The 14,237-nt window shown below is 36.5% G+C and overlaps 1 protein-coding gene across 6 annotated transcripts; it reads right to left on the reverse strand.

Moving 5' to 3' along the window:
* Positions 1-955: 955 nt before the first annotated feature.
* On the reverse strand, positions 956-9,084 carry LOC137722669 (putative lysine-specific demethylase JMJ16). 6 transcript variants are annotated; one of them, XM_088693130.1, is made up of 13 exons: positions 9,015-9,084; positions 8,264-8,324; positions 7,140-7,613; positions 6,958-7,029; positions 6,681-6,758; positions 6,031-6,549; positions 5,662-5,886; positions 5,174-5,335; positions 4,230-4,598; positions 2,655-4,005; positions 2,443-2,546; positions 1,995-2,192; positions 956-1,904 (listed from the first exon to the last, which is right to left on the reverse strand). In XM_088693130.1, the coding sequence occupies exons 3-13, from the start codon at positions 7,443-7,445 to the stop codon at positions 1,569-1,571; spliced, it is 3,720 nt and encodes a 1,239-aa protein (XP_088549256.1). In that variant the 5' UTR covers positions 7,446-7,613; positions 8,264-8,324; positions 9,015-9,084; the 3' UTR covers positions 956-1,568. The 6 variants fall into 6 exon arrangements, with proteins under 6 accessions (XP_088549256.1, XP_088549257.1, XP_068317828.2 ...); XM_088693131.1 differs by having other exon boundaries at positions 7,140-7,460; positions 9,015-9,076; XM_068461727.2 differs by lacking the exon at positions 9,015-9,084 and adding an exon at positions 8,569-8,971 and having other exon boundaries at positions 7,140-7,460.
* Between the last annotated feature and the right edge of the window lie 5,153 nt (positions 9,085-14,237).

Consider the following 14,237-nt stretch of genomic DNA (forward strand, 5'->3'; position numbering starts at 1 on the left):
GGCCTCTCATGGTACGCCAGCTGCCACAATAATCGAAGCAAGCGTACCATCGGATGGGAGGGAAAATGAAAGAATAAAAAAAAGGATCCCGCAATCTACGGACTCAGGTGGGCGACACGTCCGCCCTAGACGCGGGGTCCCAAGCCAACCAAGGGGATTCCTCCACGTGGACACTCGTGCTGCGTGTCCGCAAGAGCGCGCTTATCGTCGTCCTTCCTAAATCCTCTGTCCTCTGTTCGTTTCGGGAGGGAAGGAGAGAGGGCCACGTGGAGGATTTAGGACGGTTGGATTAGATTACTGTGCGTCCGTACGAGGTGGGTGAGGTGATATATTTCCTTCTTTGGTTGTCCAATTGGTTTACTATTTATGACTATTCATGTCTTTTGGGGTTTGCAAATTTGATTCACCTGTGTCGCTTGCGTTTGTGGGGACCATTGGCTTCCTTCTTTGGTCTCTTGTCTATTTTAACGAAGAGAGGATCCTCGTCGGATCCTATTTGTGAGGATCCCAGACATCCTCCAATCACATTCATTTATCGTATATCGTGCGGTTTATATTCAATTTTAAATTAAAAAAATTTACATTAATTTTTTATCGCACAATGTATAATGAATGGATGTGATTTGAGGATCCCTGAGATCCTCACAAAGAGGATTCGGCGAGAATCCTCCCTCATTTTATTGGACAAGAATAGTAGCGATCGTAGCATTATTTCACTATGATGACTTTCACGCTAGATGAGATGAATATGGCTTGAGAAACACCAAAACGTAATGATTCTTATGCTTTTGCAAGAGATATAGTCCAAATGACGTGGTCCGACTGATCCCACTTCTTTCTCCCCATTTAGACATTCTCCTTAACAGTCATGCATTTTAATAGTTAAATTGCAATTTACTTATAGGACATGTGGAGGTATGTAATATGTAATATATACTAATGTGGAATGAATGTCTTTGAGATTTGAGGTGCAATTTGCATTTCCCACACAATGAGGAGGCCAAGGTTTAAACCAATAACCATACAATAGCTAAGGAATTTGCCATGAAAAATGCTACAACTAAAACTATAAATTACCCTCTCACGTTTTATACTTTTCTTACTCTCAACTCAAACTCTAAACTAGCAAAAGTGGGATACAAGGAATTTCATTTTCTTTGTGATAGTCTTGATGGAACCACTATGTTCCATTCCACTATCAACTCATAGCATTTTCTTTGCACGAGTATCTTTAAGTAACAACCAAAACCACCGGCGGGGATGGTACAATTTCCGGCAACCCTACAAGAAATAAAGCTCGCAGATGCCAAATCGTCAAATTTGGAGTCATCGACCAACAATCTTTAACTTCTTCCGAGCTACAAACAGGCGTTCCGACAAAAACAAAACTCTGCAATGTCGACATAAGAATAAGCCTTTTCTTCCCTTTCCCCTCATTTTTATAGCATAAAGAATGAGCAGGTTGAGTAAAAGATGTACAATACAACCTGGAATCGGTACGTAGAATTTACAGTCAAAATCGGGCCGAGCAAGTTTGGTCTCTGATCCTTGTGAGACAAACGAATGCATCATGATGTGGGACGACTATGAATCTCTTCATTAAGAAGTCGTGTCACTAGGCCTCGACCAGCAGGTTGCCGATTCTCACTTAAAATGCTGTACAGTGAGTTTAATTCGTCTAAGTTAGCCTTCTTGAATAGGCTTCGGAGTGTTGTATCGACTCCAGCAGGGACGAGATTATTGTCGGAGGCCTCTTGATCACTTTTTTCCTTTGACATTGTATTGTAGTTCTCACTACTTTCTTTGGATTGAGGTTTTTGTGGAATCTGTACTTGAGGTCGGGAATAGGGGCGAGAGTCCCAATACTCAGAACAGACATGATTTCGGTCCATTGCCTCTATGGCCTGTTCAATAAATCGGAAACTCTTATAAGTCCTGATTCCACGAGTCCCATCATAAAGGAGAATTAACTACGAGTTCTCAAACAAATTTACCTGTACAATAGCTGGTGAAGTAAACCCAAACATTTCAAAGCCATCAAGACTCCCCGGTGGCTGCAAAGGAGGAAGGTTCATTTTTCCCAATTTATGTTGCCTAGTGATTTCTTGATTGACTCTCTCTCTCACCATTTCCCAGCATCTTCCAGCTGAATTATGTATGAAAACCTCACTTGGACAGTGCTCCAAAGAAACCTAAAGGGAGAGAAAAATAACATAATCGATCAGGTAAATCACTAGCACTTTTAATCACAGTAGGAATATGGACAACTTTTCTTGGATCATCGCTACTTAAATACTGGTTTTCTTGGAGTTCATCGAAATTGTTCATGCTAACTACGGTGCTTTCCCATATGCATATAAATTCCTTTACAGACAACTCGAGATTGGATATCAACAGAAAAGGAATACAAATATGTCACTAAACAATGAAAAATCCCAGTACCTTGAACAGTGGTCCACCCTGTCCAGCATCCAGTACTTCTGAGACATAGTGACACCTAACAGTTGGATCCAGAACACTCATGTGCCTAACCCGGCTTCTAAATCCTGCATCAAGCAGAACAAACATGAATTACATGAATGTGGATCTTCTCGGTTGGGACAGTATCTCAAATGCATTAGTCGCAACTTACAGGGAATGCAAATGCAGCTTACCTTTTGGAAAAATGGCTTGGCTGTTACACCATGACTTTCCAGATATCACAACTCCAATTTCCAGAGGCTCAACAACGCAGGAGATTCTCCGCACCACCTTTGCTATTCGGGGACCCTTCTGGCGGTAATATCGGTCCAAATTGTTTTGGCTGGACGATGAGGTTCCAGTTGTCGTTTGTACATTGTCTGCTGAAGTTGTATCAGCAATTCTTATCTTTTCATGTTTCTCCTCATTCTCAAGTTTTATACTGGCACATGGCTGTGGAGGCTGAGGGTCACTCCTTGAATTAGCAACTTTGTGTTCAATGATGGCACTAGCGTTTGGGCCACATTCTGCTTTAGTAGAAACTAATTTGAAATAGAGATTTGGTGGATTAGATCCTAATTGTTCACCATGATCCTGTTCAACTTTCATGTGTACAGGATGAGACGAAGAATCCATTTTTTCTCCACCAGGTAATGGACTGAAACCTTTTTCACCCATAACTGCTGCATCAGTCCCTGGTATATTCAAGATTGGTTCTTTCTCAGAATTAGGAGCACTCACAGTTCCATCCAAACTGATCAATCTCTTAGAAAGTTCCAACTGGCCAGCAGAAGAAATTTCTTTCGAACTATCTGAAAGTGGCTTCTTTGGGTCATCGTCTCCTTCATCATCACTAAGAAGTATAACATCCTCAACTGAAGCCATATTCGTACCAGATACCTTTGCATCTGAGGCCACAGCATATGACATGTCCTCTTGAGACAACTGGCAAACCTGCATTCTTGACTTGGAACTGTTGACAGCTGATTCTTCTCTTTTAACTTGAGGAAAAGTTTCTAATGTTTTCATCTTCTGCTGCGAGGAAGTCTCACCAATGATCCCGGCTGAACTCATAGGACTCTCTTTAGAGATTTCTGTTCCTAGAGGATCTTTGAAGTGTTTGCTTTGCAGCTGTGAGCTAACCTCTTGAAGTATATCACTTCTAGAGGAATAAGATATCTTAGCAACTTTATTGTCTTTGGAAATATAAGAACTCAAAGCCAGCCCAAGATCGAGTCTAGCCCATCTGTATACTGCACTCAACTTTCCTTCCAATGCCTCAAGAAGGATGTTTAGTTCATCCATATCATAACGAAAGAGGAAAAACTTGGCGCTCCAAGCACACGAGCAGAATTTCTTTGCATGATTTAAGCATGCATATCTATCCGGGGAACAATGATGACAACCAGCTGCTGACAGATGAAGATCAAAAAAGCATATGCTGCATTCCCTCTCATTGATGGCATCGAAATTGTTATCCATCTTCAATGCCTGTGAAGAACTAGTGAGAAATTCTCTCCTCACACGCTCCATCTCAACACGTGCCTAGGCAAAAAAATTATAGAATGTCAGGGGAAAACATGTTGACATTTCAGTTATATAATTAGTGAGTATTTGTTTGTGAAATAGCCAGCGCAACAACCAGATTACCCAAAGTATCATAAAATGAAATCAATACTCATGGCCTTATTAGAGTTGAAAGAGGGCAACCAAAAGAAATCCTTTTCCCAATAAGTAAGCAGGGTAGTAAACTAGAAAGTAGGTTTTACCTTGAGTGTTTTTGCTAATATCCCATCCTTTCCGCATGCATCCTTCAATCGTAAGTTATCAGGAGTATTCTTCTTGAGTAAATTGAGTTCCCAATGTGCTTTCACTGCTTCCCTTGCTGCCCCAAGCAACAATTTATCATGGGAAATGGATGTCTTTCGTCCCTGCTCCTGGTATAGCTCTATAGCAATCTGCCCATGGGGCAACCAATCCACAGGAGCAACATTCACAGCCTCGGCACAATTAAAACCACAGTTGAACCCTGAATGGTATGCTCGAGGAAAGGTCAAAACAAACTCTCCAGCATTCTGACAACATCTATACACAGGTACCCCTTCAGACTTCAGAATGGAGGGTGAAAGCTGTGTGATCTGCATGATCAAAGAAAACGATCTTGATACAGACAATTTCATAGAACAGATATTATGGTTGAAACCCTGCAGTTGTAAACTTGTAAAAGATGACAACTACTAAATGAAAATGCAGATGTTATATTTGAAACCCTGCAAAAATGTAGAGGATACAGAAGATACATAACAGAAGTCCGTCTAATATGGCAAAAAACAGATGTAAGATAACTCAAGTTATCCATCTCTTAAGTAAAAAATATTCACCAAGTCTTCAATATTAAAGAATCTATTTAGCTATGAAAAAGAGCTAACGAAGGCCACATCCTGATTACATACAGGTCCTGTCATAATTGACCCTTCAATCCGTCTTTCCAACAGAATGCTAGGTGATATTACTTCCAGGGAACCTTGAGTGACGTTAAAAGTTGAAAAAACAAACAGACTACATTCAATAAATCCCATACAGCACATCAGCACAGACCAGGAGCATATAACATAGATATTTGCCGCATACTGGAGGTAATGAGTAAATGCAGCCAGCCACAATCACTAAATCTCAAACAGCACATTAGCACAGGCCAGGAGCTGTTACTCACCAGCTTATGAAGCAAGTCAGGTTGCTCTTCAAATAGGCCAGGGAGGTGCTTTCTCATTACTTCTTCAAATTTACAGGCATCACTACCAGGGATACCGTACCACAACTTTGGAGCACCCCAATGCATATAATTTAAAGAGTACAAGTGGTGATCTTCAACATGCTGTTCTCGGAAAAAAAAAAAAATAGAAAAAAAAAAAAAAGAATCAGCCGTCAATAATATGTCTCACATATATAAGCTATGGCCTCAAGCAAAAATTTGAAATAAGTTGGCTGCATGAAAAATAAATGCCGGCATTGCTTTCAGGTAACAAGTTTGTCAAGAGAGAGAGAGAGAGAGAAAAAAGCTGTTGCTATCACAAGATCCATGAGAGGCTCGTGCTAGCACATGCAATACGCAAGCATGGGGTTGACCATACGATGAGTGGTGGTGACAGTGCAGCTATCCTTGGATGATTAATCTGTTGTAAGGAAGAAAGATTGTCTTACCCAGCAAAAGGAAGAAAAGCACATCCCTATGTATAACCATGGCACCAGAACACCAGATATATCACTGCTTTCATAAGAAAGAACAGATCCAGGAAGTCTTGGGAAGTTGTTCAAGTTCCAGCCTGAATTTATGTACTGCTCTTCTGAAGGAAAGGCCTCTTTACCGGACATCTTGGGAAAACCACTGCCAAAAACTCCAGTTTCCAGATCAGCACCATATAGAACCTAGAGCAGATTACAAGCACTGTGGTTAGGGTAATGTGTGTGTGTGTGAGAGAGAGAGAGAGAGAGAGAGAGTGAGAGAGGGAGAGAGAGAGAGAGAGAGAGAGAGAGAGAAGCTGGTATTTGCCTAAATTTCTCAGGTTATACCTCAATTTCTTCAGTAGGTCTCTCTACCATCCGCCAATATTCGCCCTCAATACTTCCTACTGATGGCTCCCAGCACTCTTTAAGTTTAGCAAAGTTACCTCCTATACTAGGAATATGTTCGTTCTTGCTGAAGTATTGAGCCTTGAAGTCGTCAGCATATCTTTCAAACGTTTCTAGAGTAAACTCTGGACCAGGTTCAAACCCAAACCGTTCAGCCTCACAACCCCCATCATCCCCAGATCCTCTGCCACCACTTTGATGATCAGTCCCCATCCGTGTGCATCTTCTTCTTTTCTTCCTCATATGACTATGGCTTTTAGGAACCTTTCTCATTGAATCTCGATTTTGCAGTTTATCGACTCTCTGGACTCGAGTAAAAAATTTAGAGGTCCCCCAAATAGGCTTTTCCTTGAGTAGACAGGGAGGTTTCCAAGAAGAGGGAGGAACAATGCGACAAATACCATATGGTTCAGCTTTTGAGCGTATGCTCGCTATATAATTCAATGTGTCTTTGAACTCCTGAAATTAGGTAGCAAACCAAGTCAGAAATCTGAATTCTCCAACTTTTTATTAACAAGTAACACCAGTAAGAATACACCAACAAACTTCAAAACTGTAATAACTCAAATTCCACAAGTAACAAAATGCACCTCTTCAGTAGGCCTGAAGACAGGAGCGTCCTGAAGGTCGGGCCTTTGACCCTCCAGTGGATGCCATCTGGCAGAGACCTGTTCAAAGACTTAATCATCAATTCTGTAACTTATAAGACATAGGACAAAATACCAAAATCCCAGGCAGTTTGCTGATTCACAAGAGTAAAGTGGGAACAAGATACTTATGATAAAGGATAACATAGGAACAAAGGATTACATAAGAACCAAGCAAATAGAAGGGTGAGAATAGAGGGCACGAAGTTTGAAGAGTAACCTTTTGGCAATTACTACATTGTGGACACCCGCGTATAACCCCCTTGGGAAGAACAGATCTTGGGGGACAATTCTGTAATAAAAGTAGTATATGAGACACCATTTGCAAGTATAGAATTAAAGCAGGGAAATGCATATAAATGATTAAAACACATAAAATCAGAGGAGCACTGAAAAATTTACTTGTTGAAGTTGCTCCCAATCAGATTCATCCTCTGACTTGTTATTTCGCCCATGGTTTATGCATTGTCTGTGTCGAACAGACCTCCTTGCAACCTCGCCAGTGTCAATGTCAGTCTCCATCTGAACTGATTGTGATATAGAGGGACTAGCAGTTGCTGAGGAACTAATTGTGTTTTCACTATCTTGTTTCTCACTTTCATTTGCCCTTTTTAAGCTGAAAGATGCAAATGACTCAAATCCGGGTGGAACTGAAGGAAACTCATCGTTATCCTCTTGTATGCAAACTCTCATGAGTTCTGTCCCCATTTAGAATTCTCCAAACTGTTCGTCACGTGGAAAGAATCAATTAATGTAAAACAGAAGTAGGATGATCGCTTATCTTCTGGCTTACGAACTTCAACATAATGAAATACGCTGTTTTTATCTGACTACTAAATCACTTCAGGCAACTTAGCAGAAAATCAAAGGTTTTGTCTGCAAAATAAAAAAACAGACATCTTAGGGTTTTGAAAGCATGCTTCAGCAAACCAAATTCATTTGGCTTCATTAGCATTAACAGACTTCGGGGACACCAAATTCAGCACATATGTTCGTAACAATAATATATTTTCTAGTTTTTCAGAAATGTTGCGACTCACATTTACATCAAATTCTGAACAAGAACATTTACATATTCAAGATATTTTAGGAAAAAGTTCAACTAAATAATCTGTCAAAACGAAACAAAAAAGAGACTGACAAAACAAAACAAAGAAGAGAAACGAGCAGGTAACTCTAAATATCATATAGATCAACTCCATTATATTATTTGATCCGAACCTACACGATCTCAGACTCAACCATCATCACAAATCATTCATGCACAATACACAAAAAATTCATGAAAACAAACATAAATTAACCAAGTGAACAGACATTATGATAATTTCATCACATTTAACTTGAAATTTTCTTAATTGAATTAAAATATTACTAAATATATCAAATCAATGGTTAAAAATACCAGGCCTTTGTAATTAACGATAATTTTGTAGCTTCAGACAAAACTACAGAGAGAGATGAGATTTGCCCAAAAAGTCAAATTAGACGAAAATTAATTAAATTTCAATAAAATTAGGGCTTACATCGTGATGATCCAAGATTCTACAATCCCCACTGAGCTAATCCAGCTCAAACTTCCATTCACTACACCCAGAATTTGCAGAAACCAGATCAATTCAACAAAAAATTGATTCCAAAAACTGACTCAAAAAATAAACTAAATTCAACAAAAATTTCAAATCCGTGAGAAATTAAGCACACGGATTTGATTGAACAGATCTAAAAACCCTAACCCTAATCCTAACCAAGACGGACCAGTTAGACAAAAAGCAGGGAAAAATGGAAAGCACTTTTGCTACAGAAGAATTGGTCAGGGATGGGTACCCACCAGCAACAAAACCGAAAATGACAATCAAGGACAGCCTCTCAAACAGCCTTGAATTTCATCTGAGACTCGTATACAAGCAAAATCCAGAAACCATGGGGCAAGGGTAAATCTGGAAAAAGATGGACAAAAATTGTGGAACCAAAATTTGGGGCTAAAATACCAAGGCTGGAGGAAACCCTAACCCTAATAAGCTTGGAGATTGATTCAGTGCAATTTAATTTTTATTAAAGCTGACAAATAACAGATGATATAATAACAGTTGGGACTTGGGATAATAATGTTCCCCTTTTGGATTCCGAAAAATCAATTGGAAATTAAGATCTAGGGTTTTTAATTTTTTTGGGGGAAATGGGGAGTTTGGGGATCCTATTGTTTTCGTGATGAATTTTTTGGATAAATATGTGATTTAAAAAAGTGGGTGTATATTTTTATTTTAATTTTTTTACCTGACTTTTGGTTGGTTGGTCGGTTTCTTTGAGATTGCGCGTGTAAACCAGCGAGATTTTATCGAACAAAAATATGTTAATTCCATGGGCGCCCTTGTTAATTGTAGGGGTGTTCGGTATATAATCTCAAATCGAAAATAGAATTCCGAAATGTTTTCGGTATTTTGGGATGAATTGGGATTGCATTTTCAGTATTTGACTTTTGGGCAAAAATTTGAGATTTTTGAGTTGTGGGCCAAAATTTGGGTCTTTGACTTAAAATTTTGTTGCCTAATTTCATATCATTTGAAATTTAGACTTTTAATCTTTACCAATTTGAAATTTCGTACCAATTAAAAAACCAAACCATTCTTACCAAATCAAATTGACATTTCAAAGTTTGAAACTAGTTAATTTCATACTTTTATTTCTAATATAGTCTACTCTCAAATTACTTAAATTCAACATGCATGTAACCAAAATAAATATACATATATATTTTCGGTTTGGGATTCCCGAACTATTGAATATGTAATCCCGATTCCCGTACCGAAAGGTTCGGGATCGGTTCTATATGGATCCCAAAAAATTTGGTATTATCGGTTTTGGAATTTTTCAGTATGGGATCGGGATTTTTTTTTGTTTGGTTTGGGATTTTCAGAAGAAAAAAAATTCCAACCCTAGTTAATTGCTTCGGTTGGTCTTTGTTTCATCGAATGACTCATTCAGGAGTACCTTTAAAATGATTAAAGTGTCTTTTACGAAAATATTTTTGGATTCAAAATACTTAATAAAAGTGCAAGTGAATATTATAAAAAAAAACTTTAGTGCTTTGTGTAAAAAGCACGTAATTAGTAGTTATTGTAGGAAGAACTTTACCTGTATTTGGAACAAAAACATTTTCTCCAATCATTTTAAGAGCGATTTTAAACAAACCCTAAATATTACAGCGTATAAGTATTGGGTTTGGGATAAATATATCCTATGCATCTTATTTTGTTATATTTGGTTGTTGGGGTATATGATGAATTACTCGTTCTATAAAAAAAATCTTATTTGTCGAGACAATTGACTTTAACACGTGACTTATTTGTATGTTTAATTACTATGCGTTTAGTAAATAAATATTTATATATTTTTATTCGTCTAATATGATCAACATTATTTGTGTTATCGTGTATTCTCTTTAGCGTTTAATAAATTTAATATTAATAGGTAGTAGGTAGTACGGTGGATTTATAATTTTTGATTGATTCTCGTTTTCTTTTTTAATCAGTCATCCTCTTTACACGTTTACTTATTTTTTATATGCTTTTAACTTCTAACGCATGCATAAAATATTAATCAAACAAATAATTTTCATGGTGATTTTATACTTTTTGATCGATTCTTGTTTTCTTTATGTAAGAGAATGACTATAAACTTAAAAGCATAATTTCATTGTAAATTATATAGAGAGTTTCTTCTATAACTTTCGAGTCTTTCTCGTCTGTTAATTAATATTGTTAAAATGAAGCTTCTAATGACTCTAAAAACTCAAAATTACCTAAGAAAAGATATCAAAACAACTAAGCATCAACATAATGCTAATACATGAGAGTTGAACGTAAAACATGTCAATTCATTTGACTCAATTATTGAGCTAATTGAGGTGGTGGCCTTGGTGGTCCTTCTTCGATTTGTTTTCTCACAGAAAATATGGCTTAATTTGATTGGCCTTAAGGATTGATCCCTTTAATTAATCACCTTAATTAGCCGAATTAATTAAAACGAGATAAATAGTTAGCCATCTTCAACGTTTGATACGGTCCACACACAAAGAACTCATGACTCATGACTCATGAGTGCAAGGGGACTATATATTTAAAACATATATAAGTTCAATGGTTTGGTAGGAAAAGGCCTTTGGAATGACCAATAACAACCCTATGACCTTGTGCCCCTTCAAGTAAGACAATAACCAAAAGCCAAGAACCAAATAATTCATTTTCATATTTTCTTTTGGGTACTATTTATCCATGAGTAATGCTATCTACACACTCTTTTTTACTTTTTACACACTTCTCACAATTTTCGGTCGTTAGATCAAATGAATTGAAGATGATCAAAAAACAATAATTAATAAGAGTGTGTGACGGTGATTGGTTGACCACATAAAATGAGTCGAATGACTTTCAAGCACTCGTTGTATAAAATGAATGGCTCGCTTTTGTTATGATGTGAATAACATACGACTAGGAACATGAAATGCTCATTTTAGCCACTATGAAGATGTGACCCATTTGGTTGTTATTAGTGTTCTAAAAATCGACCTAGGCGGTGAAGACTCACTACAATTTAGGGTAAATCGTTTCGAAAAATTGGTCTGGACTCTGGAGCTAGGTAGCCTCCTAGGCGGGTTAAGTGGTCCTAGGCGGCGGGTTAGGCAGCACCTAGGCAGCTCCTAGGCGGTCATAGGTGGATTTTATTTTATTTTTACTTTTTAATTAATTGTGTGCTTTTTTATTTTTTAGTTTTATGGTGGTATAATTATGGAATTGGTGTACCTAATTTGCAAAGGATGGATTGACTACAAGTTTATCCAATTGTGAAATGAATTTGGAGAACTTTTGAGGGGATACATACCAAAAAAAGAAGAAGAAATGAACTAGATACAACAACGTTAAATAATTTAGTCCATATCCAATCCAATGCAAGGATCATGAACAAGAAAAATTTAGTCTATCATCCAAGAATACTCCTCATTATAATTATATGTTTACTGTTTTTTAAATATTGAACTTGTTGGATGGATGTACTTTGTGTATTCTTCTACTTCTATTTTTTCACTTTATCATTCTTGTATTGTTCATACAAAGTATAGTTTTTTTTTTTTTTCGTGTAAATAGGCACTTATTTATAACATATATAATAAATTTACATAAATTGCCCTAGACCACCTTGGCACCCAAAGTCGCCTAAGTGCTAGGCCCTGCCGTTGCCCGATTAGCGCTTAACATTTTTTAGAACCTTGGTTGTTGTTAACACAATTTTCATAAGAAAAGTTCTACGATGCTCCTGATTATACGCTACTCTAAACCTTTTAATCATTAGATCTTGATTTTTGTACTTTTGACCATAATCTAATAGTTAAAATTTTCAAAATATTCGATACTCTAAAGTACATTTTTTTCATAAGTATAGTTCCATTAGATAAAACTCAACTCAAAAAACCCAACAACAAAACTATCACAACAAAACAACATCAAAAAGAGACACCCAAATGCCATACAAAACCCTAATGAAAATTTTATTTGAACTTTCGTAACCTCTTCATAAACCCCCAATAATCAAATCCTACTATCACATAATCTTTATCCTACATTAATTTGATAGATGTTAAGATTATCATGTATTGTTGTATTCATGATTATCTAGTCTTCTAGTAGATGTAAATCATTGTTTCTTGATTATCTCACCATGTACACAAACTTTATATATATATAATCATCTTGAGCATCGCTTTCTTAATTGGCTCACCATTGTCATGGTTATCATGGAAACTAAATCATGGTAAACTTCAAATCTTTTTCAACTTTTTATTTATGCTTTTTCTTATTTTCAATCCCGTGATTCAAAGTGGTGTGCTATATATGTTTTATTTTAGAACAGTTTTCTTAAACCTTTTCAAGAATTCAAAATTAGCTACGGTCAGAAACAATTGGGTTTAGGAAAAGCATAAATAAAAAGTTGAAAAGTATTCTAAAAAAACCGTATATGTGGAGCTAAAAATAATCAAGAGACGATACATGAATTTTTAGGTGAAAATGACAAAATTATCCTTGAGGAGCACTAGAATTCCTACGCGAGCAATTGACAATCATTCCATAATCAAGTCAAAAGTGCCCAAAATAGGTATTTATTCAAAACCTATTTCATCCATCTTCTCCACAAGGTAACCCTCAAAACATTCCTTTTAAATTATGTTAATTAGCTAATTAATAGATTTGTTACCTAATTAATCTATTAATGGCTAATTAAACTACCAATTAACTACAAAATACACTCAAAAACACCACAAAGGGCCGGCCACCTTCTCCCCAAGGAGGCCCGACATGCCCTATATATACTACTCCATTTTCTCTAAAAACCTAGGTCTACAGTCTTGCTAAATACTTAAAATTCTCCAAACACTTTTCCCTCAAAATTCTAACTTTAGCATCGGAGGTTCTTCGGCCAAAGCCCCCCTTCATCATGGGCGCGTGAGGCTATTGGCCTTGACCTAAGGTGTTATTTGTTTTGTAGTCGTGGGCGCGTGAGACTATTGACCTTGACCTAAGGTGTTAATTGTTTTGTAGGTGTAATTTTATCCAATAATAAGGAGAAAGAAATTTACATCCACAATATATAGCACACAACTTTGAATCACATGATTGAAAATAAGAAAAAGGATAAATAAAATGTTGAAACAGATTTGAAGTTTACCATGATCTTGTTTCCGTGATGACCTTGGCAAAGGTGAGCCAAAACGATGCTCAAGCTGATTAAGGAGGATACACACACACACACACACACATACATAAGTCTTTCAGACCTATCCATATATATATATATATATATATATATATATATATATATATATATATATATAAGTTTTTGTACATGGTGAGATAATTAATGAGAACAGTGGTGATTTAAATCAACTAGAAGATTAGCTAATTATGAAAATACAACTATACATGATAATACTACCGTCTATCAAATCAATGATTAGTGTTTAGAGGATTTTAAATGAGAAGTTCTCTTTTATGTAGGGCAAACCATCGTCGAAGAGAAATTTTGTTGTAAAATCTTATAAACAACGGTCTCTCTATCTCGAAATGTATTGGTTCAAAAATAATAAAGAGTGCTTCATCTAGAGTGGTAAGTTTTTAGATGATTTGCCTTGATTACTGTGTTTCTCACCCTTGAATGTAGGTAAGAGTTGATCATGTGATTGTTCTTTTCCTTACCACAATTTTTGCAGGCAGTATACAACTGCTCTAAACCCTAAACAAAAATAATTGAGATCATTTTTTTTTTAAGTATAAATTGATTCTCATACTTTATTTGGAGGATTAAAACTTCAAAATCAATATCCATCTATTTAAACGTTTTTCTGTATCACAACGTTTTAGAATTTTAACCATAATAGAACGTAGTATAAAAATTGCATGAATGGTAAATGTTTGATTATTGAATGTGGATTTATGGGTAAATTTTGGT

The sequence above is a fragment of the Pyrus communis genome, chromosome 4, assembly GCF_041283825.1.
Source record: "Pyrus communis isolate YQ-2024b chromosome 4, ASM4128382v1, whole genome shotgun sequence".
NCBI lineage: Eukaryota > Viridiplantae > Streptophyta > Magnoliopsida > Rosales > Rosaceae > Pyrus > Pyrus communis.